Here is a 6,837-nt window from a genome sequence, read left to right on the forward strand (position 1 = left end):
CCAGGGGGCAGGAGACTGGGTCCCAGCCCCCCCCTTACACCATTCTTGGAACGCACGCCACCCGCCCGCGTAAACCGCGACAGTGGAGGGAGCATGCGCACACCGGATGGTATCAACCACTGCGGGATCCATCCTCTCCAGACTCACCCTCCCACCAGCCACACCACCAGGCGTTGACCCAACACCGGAGGCTGGACAAGCACTCCGTTGTGCTGCGAGAGGGCCGTCGCTGACCACGGAATGACCCAAGGAGGAGCGACCAGAAGCTGGATTAAGACCGGGAACCACACTGACGTGCCCCGGTCCGGCGCGACCAAGATCACCGTCCTGCGCTCCCTCCGTATCCGCTCCAACAGCTGACTCAACAGCTGTACAGGAGGGAAGGCGTACAGAAGACCGGGCGGCCATGGAAAGGTCGAGAAGGCATCCATCCCCAAGGGGGGATGATCCGCTCGACTGAGCGAGAACCACAAGGGGCACTTGTGAGAACGTCGGCACGCAAACAGATCTACCGAGGCCTTCCCGAACCGATCCCAGATCTGTCCGACTATGTCGGGGCGGAGTTCCCACTCGTCGCGACGAGGACCGCCCAGAGACATTATATCCGCCGCCACATTTTCCGTACCAGGAACGTGGAGCGCCCGCAGACTGCGCAGCCTGCGGGATGCCCATAGCAACAGTTCGCGCGCCACCCGGAGCAGGCGGGCGGAACGAGTCCCACCCTGCCTGTTGATATACGCCGCCGCCGTCACATTGTCCGTCCTGATCAAAACGTGTTCGCCTACCACCAGGTGGCCGAGCCGTTTGAGGACCAGGAGGACCGCCTTCAACTCCAACACATTGATATGCAGGACAGCCGGGTCGGCATGACCCGTCCAGCTGCCCCCCACTGCGTGGGTCCGAAACGCCCCTCCCCAACCTGTGAGAGAGGCGTCGGTGAAAACCGTGACGTGGGAGCCACTGCTGCCCATGGGGACCCCAGCGGAGAGGATACCCAGCCTCCCCCAGTGGGCAAGATCCCCCCATATCGACAAAGGAACCGTCAACCGTCTCCCTTTGCCCCACACCGGATCTATTCTCAAAGAGAGAAACCACCTCTGTATCCGCCTCATAAAGAGGAGGCCAAGAGGAACCACCGTGTGGGCCGCCGACATAAGGCCCAGCAGACGCATCACCTGCAGCGCCGTAACCGTCCCTCCCAGACGGAAACCCCCGAGCGCGTGACGGAGATCCCCCCGACGCTGCTCCGAGAGGGTCGCAAGCATGGGCTTCGACCTCAATGTCAAGCCCAAGTACTCCACCTGTTGACTGGGAAGAGGGGTACTCTTCTTCCAATTCACAGCAAAAAATTCCACCACCAGTCGAGTATGAGACCTGGCAACCTCCTCTGAACGGCTGAGGAGCAGAATGTCGTCGAGATAGAACAGAACTCGTATCCCCCGACGACGTAAAGGCCCCAGAGCAGCCGCCACGCACTTGGTGAATGTGCGGGGAGCCAGAGAATAACCGAACGGCATTCTGTGGTACTCGTACGCTACGCCCTGAAACAGGAACCGTAGGAACTTCCTGTGAGGAGGGAAAATGGGTATGTGAAAATACGCATCCTTCAGGTCTATGGAGGTGAACCAGTCCCCCCTCCTGACAGCAAGCAGAAGGAGTCGGACGGGCAACATCCTGAACGGTCTCACTACAATCAACCGATTGAACATGGACAGATTCAGTATAGGTCTGACCCCCCCAGTTTTCTTGGGCACCAGAAAATAACGGGAGTAGACGCCTGACATTGCGTCCTCTCTCGGGACCACAACGACGGCCTGCTTCGCCAACAGAGATTGGATCTCGTCGGCCAGGGCTGTCACGCGCCCGACCCTAACAATAGGGTCGGCACCAAACCTGAGAACGGAGGATGGGGCCGCGCAAACTGCAAAACCAGCCCCGCCTCTAACGTTCTCCTCATCCACCGATTCAAGGGACATTCCCGTCGCCATATGTGAATATAATCCCACAGCGCCCCCGCCGTCAACTGACGCTGGGCCGCAAGGAACAGCAGATAATTGGCCCGGTCCCCCCCGTCGTGCAAAGCACCCAAGGGGGGACCAGGGGCGGAGCTAGGGGGTGGCTACCTGGGCTCAAGCCCCGGATGTATTCTGAAAAGCCCCGAATCTATTTAAAAAAAAATAATGTTTTTTTTTTTTTTTTTTTTTACAATTCATCATTGTTACATGAAAATATGTTTGCACCAGATTTAGCAGAAGCTAATTTCCATCTGTGGTCTATCCAGCTGCTAACTGTATTTGAGTGAGTTAAGTCTTGGTGTTATGGTAGACTCAGACCTAAGCTTTAAATCACAATCAACAAGTTGACAAAAACTTAATTCTTCCACCTTAGAAACATAGCTAAAGTACGGCCATTTATAAATCAAAAGGACGCTGAAAACCAGATCCATGCCTTTATCTCAAGCCAACTCGACTACTGTAATGCACTCCTTACCGGCCTCCCGAAAAAATACGATGATAACTATTTTATTGCAATGCACTATTGCATTATTTTGTTCTATTTGACTAACTATTTTATTGCACTGCACTATTTTACTTTGTATCAGTGAATCATAGACGCCTGGCCATAAGAGCATTCGGAGCATCTCTGCTCTCCCACTATTGAACTTGGGGGAGCAAAGGTATGATCTTGCTCCACCACTTTTTGATTATATGAAAAATATGATATATCCCCCCCCAATATATAAATCTAACCATAACTACGTTATGGTTAACTGAGTTTTATAGTGAAAAGAGCAGCTTTATTGGTCAAGATTGAAGGCTCTATATTGCAGGAAATTGCACGTACAGGTTCATTAAATTCAAAAAAAATCTGTCGTGGAGGGGGTTGTGCCGGACCCCCTCCAAACCACCCCTTGCCTGCCCAAAAACTAAAAAAAAAGTTAAAAAAAAAAAAAAAAAAAAAAGGGGGGGGGCCCATCTGGGCTAAGCCCCGGATCTCCTACAATCCTAAATCCGCCCCTGGGGGGGACCCCGACAGAAAGGGCCGGTTTGATACGGGAGGAGCGGTCATCAAACTTGTGGACACACACTCACCCCCTGAACACCCCTCCAGCACACGCTGAGGAGCCGTTCCGCAGCCAGACACGCAAGGCCTGAGGACCCCATGGGCTCCTACATGCCGAAGCCCTGCAGTGATATTGCTACCACTCAAATCACGCCAGCCTCTCCTTTGCAGACCACTGCCGGTTTGACGGGAGTGGGAGGCAACAGCGCGATACCCCGCCTGGCGAGGGCGAAGCCGGGGTAACCCCTGCTGAGCATTCAACAGAAGAGGCACCGAGTCCCCCTGCTGACCACTGGAGCTAGTGGCAGCTGTAACACCAGGTTCCACCCACCCACAACCTGCGGTGTAGGAACCACGCGACGACGGAACATTCTCACGGACAGACCCAGGCTCAGCCATCAACTGGGTGTCAGCCCCTGTCTCCATGAGAAGTGAAAAATGGGGCCGCATACGCTTCAAAGAAGGTTCGCGGCCCGCAGCCAAAGGAGAACACTCAGAGCCCCGCTTCTGAGGGTAACAGAAAGCGGACTGAACGGGGAGCGGGCTGCTCGCGGCAAAATGACGATCCCTCGGCCGCCAAGACTGTCGGCCTTGCGAAACCCTGTCGATTCTCCAACCAGGGCACCACTGGCGGGGGAAACATGGCCGCCTGTCGAGGATCTCGCCACAGTCGTTGACGAGACCGTGTTCCCACCCCTGGCTGCACAGCGTGAGGCGGTGTAGGACCCGAATCAAAAACCGCCTGCGCCTCCACAGAACGCCCAAAAAGACTATCTGTGGAAAAAGGAGTCGTGAGGAGAGAAAACCTATCCTCTTCCCCAAGAGGAGACTGCTCCAACCAAACATGCCTAACAACCAAAGTCGATAGCATCCGAATCCTCCCCGCAGTTATAGCTTGCGACTGAGTCAAGATCTCTATAACACCACAAACATGAATCACGTTCATAGTGTCGGTTGGACCCAAAGACCTACAACCCGACGCCATCTTGGATAGGAAAGTAGCCAGCTGAGCCACAACACTGGCCGCCGCTAAATGCCATCCTGCAGCAGTATACCACTCATTCGTCCATACTGCCACCCTCCGAGCCGACATGCTATCAAGCAACGGCTGGGCGGAACGTCGTTCATCCCCGCCTGGGCACAAAAAAGAAGCTACCTGGCTACTTAGCCAAGGTACCCCCGGGCTGCACCCCGTCGTCAGCCCCTTCACCCGCAAAAAAGGTAAATAGAGCTCAGCGAACCCCCCCACACCCACCACCGACTGACCTTCATCAATGAAGCTGGCAAGAGGAGGGAAAAGCGGAATCCCGCGGCGGGGATTATTAGACATTCCAGCGTCAACATCAGCGTTAGCAGAAGAAGCAGCAGTAACATTAGCATTAGCAGTAGCATTAGCATTAGCGTCAACAGCATGTTCCAGGATCGCCAAGACATCGCCCACTACAGTGGAACGATCGCCAAGCCGCCCCGGCCCTGGTGCCGAAACATACTCCACAGCACGACCAACACCGACATTGACGCCTACTGACACAGACCTCACCTTTGTACAAGCCGACCCGTTAGCCAAACCTTGTACGCTGCCCCTCGGTCCGTCGCCGTCAGCCGAGGAACCACCAGCATAGGTCTCATGTGTCGCCGAAACAAGCTCCAGAGAATCCAGGGAAAAACAACTCTCCGGTAAGCCCTCAACATTATTAATCTTCCTTAATCTTTTCATTCCGCTAGCTCGTATGGTGCACGCATCCAATAAGCTGGGACGAAAATAGAGGAAGGGTGTTTCATGACCAGAGTCATGGTTATATGGGTGGTGCCACCATAAGGGGCGGGGCCCCATACAGGTGGGGTGCATGTGTTTTTTATTCGTGGGAGATACATTAGGTATCACAGGAGATAGAAGTATCTCGTAAGGCTCAGAGCGGGACGCGATGCAATACGAAATATAACCTTCTGTAGTGTGGCAGTGAAAGAATTAACCTTCTGTATTTTCGCAGTGAAATGGTTAACCCTTTGGTAGAGTGGTAGTGAATTAAGTAAATAATTAATCATCAGCTTACACAACACTGACTGTTATTATGACAGAGGCCATAAATCAAGCTTCAGACTTTGTATAATATTTAATAGAATTATTCATAATTTAATACTGTACATGTTTTGTGATTAAAACAACCTTATATCCAGTCTGTAAATAAATTATTGTGAATGAATGCTTTATCTTGACTGAATTGACCCAAGCCCCCTGAGAATCCCTCCCATTGGTAATTTCTTACCAAGAAGAAGGAAGTCCTTATATGGCATTGACCTCTTGGTGACCCCGAGCAAAAGGTGCTCACCTGCATGAGCCCTGAGCAAGCTCACCTGAACAAACAAACAAACAAACAAACAAACAAACAAACAAACAAACAAACAAACAAACAAACAGAGAGAGAGGGAGAGAGAGGGAGGGAGAGAGAGAGGGAGAGAGGGAGAGGGGTAAACACAAAGAACAGAAAATATGCAGACATGACATTTATCCCTTGTACACTTGACACACCTGTAAATGAGAGTTTCTGATTGATCTCTCTCTCCGTGTCATTATTAAAGGGGTACTCCGTCCATTTCAAGACACCAATCATATTATATTCATTACAGTTTGTCCAAAAAGCATGGTTTTTGAAATATTAAAAGATGAAATAATTAGCTGTTGGAGAAAAGACAATGGGGACTCAGACATGTCTCTGAAATAATATGTCATCAAAGGAGAACACCACCCAACGCAAGAACTCCAACACGGGAACGTTCAGTCAATATTTGTGAACACACGCTACTCTCTCCCAAAGCCAGAAACCAGAGCAGTAAGGATGAAACTTGTGATGTCGTCAGGTATAACGTCTGGAGCTGCTCCATGGACACTCCTTAAAGCTTGAGATTATCCCCTCTGTCGCAGAAAACCTTGATCTTTGTCATTCAAGGTGTACGTGTTTTAAGTGATTTGTTATCCTTGCTTTTTGCCTCATCTTGTTGTCCTATTGTTATGATTTTATATGCAGTCTGATTTTATATGTTTTTTCTTTTTTTCTTATTTCTGTATGTACACTCAACGTGACTGTGAATGAGGGGAAACCTCAGTTGCCTTTCGAGTTTAAATAAAGGTTTGAAATGAGATTAATGGAAGACTGATTTTGTGGACTCACAGAATGTTTATACCCAAATGAGCTTTATTCTACAGTATTGGTTTCAGTTCTGAATAGAACATGTGCCTATGAACTCAGAACATTCCCCTGGCTGCTCTCAGTGTCATCTATATAATCTTTCCCAATTCAGTCAATGTAGCAACTTCAGACTTTATACTTGATGACATCACACGTCTGAGTTTTATCACTCTAGTCTTTGGATTTTGAAGAGAGTTGTTCATGTTTACTAATGTTTTTGTCTTAGACCATAGGAATAACATGAATGAATAACATGTACAGTATGAATAACATGTAGGAATAACATGTAGGAATAACATGCATGCATTCTAAAATTGGGCATAGTTGGTTTGGAAGATGCTGCCTGTGTATTTCTCTTTAATTTCTTTTGTTTTCTATTTCTATTTTCGAGTGACAAATTATTTCTGATATTTCATTATTTCCACCACTTTCTTTACATTGCCAGTCTGTTTGGTTGTTTAAACATAATTTCTCAAATGTTCAGATGCTATTCCCAGATGCATGAGCATATTTAAATGGTAACCCTGTAGGTTAGTAAGGCGTGGTCACCTGGTCGTCTAGGGGCAGCTCTCCGAAGGCAGGGATG

The 6,837-nt window shown here is 50.0% G+C and overlaps 1 protein-coding gene across 1 annotated transcript in view; it reads right to left on the reverse strand.

Annotated features, from left to right (window-relative positions):
• Positions 1-6,837, reverse strand: part of hnf4g (hepatocyte nuclear factor 4, gamma) — a gene marked incomplete at both ends in the record, with an annotated part of 53,400 nt that overhangs the window by 10,232 nt on the left and 36,331 nt on the right. Inside the window, 2 exons of the mRNA XM_084325814.1 lie at positions 5,331-5,418; positions 6,801-6,833. Of these exons, the coding sequence (XP_084181940.1) occupies positions 5,331-5,418; positions 6,801-6,833 (121 nt within the window). The remainder of the gene's footprint in view (positions 1-5,330; positions 5,419-6,800; positions 6,834-6,837) is intronic.

The sequence above is a fragment of the Notolepis coatsorum genome (genome assembly GCF_963971535.1).
Source record: "Notolepis coatsorum genome assembly, chromosome: 12".
Taxonomy (NCBI): Eukaryota; Metazoa; Chordata; class Actinopteri; order Aulopiformes; family Paralepididae; genus Notolepis; species Notolepis coatsorum.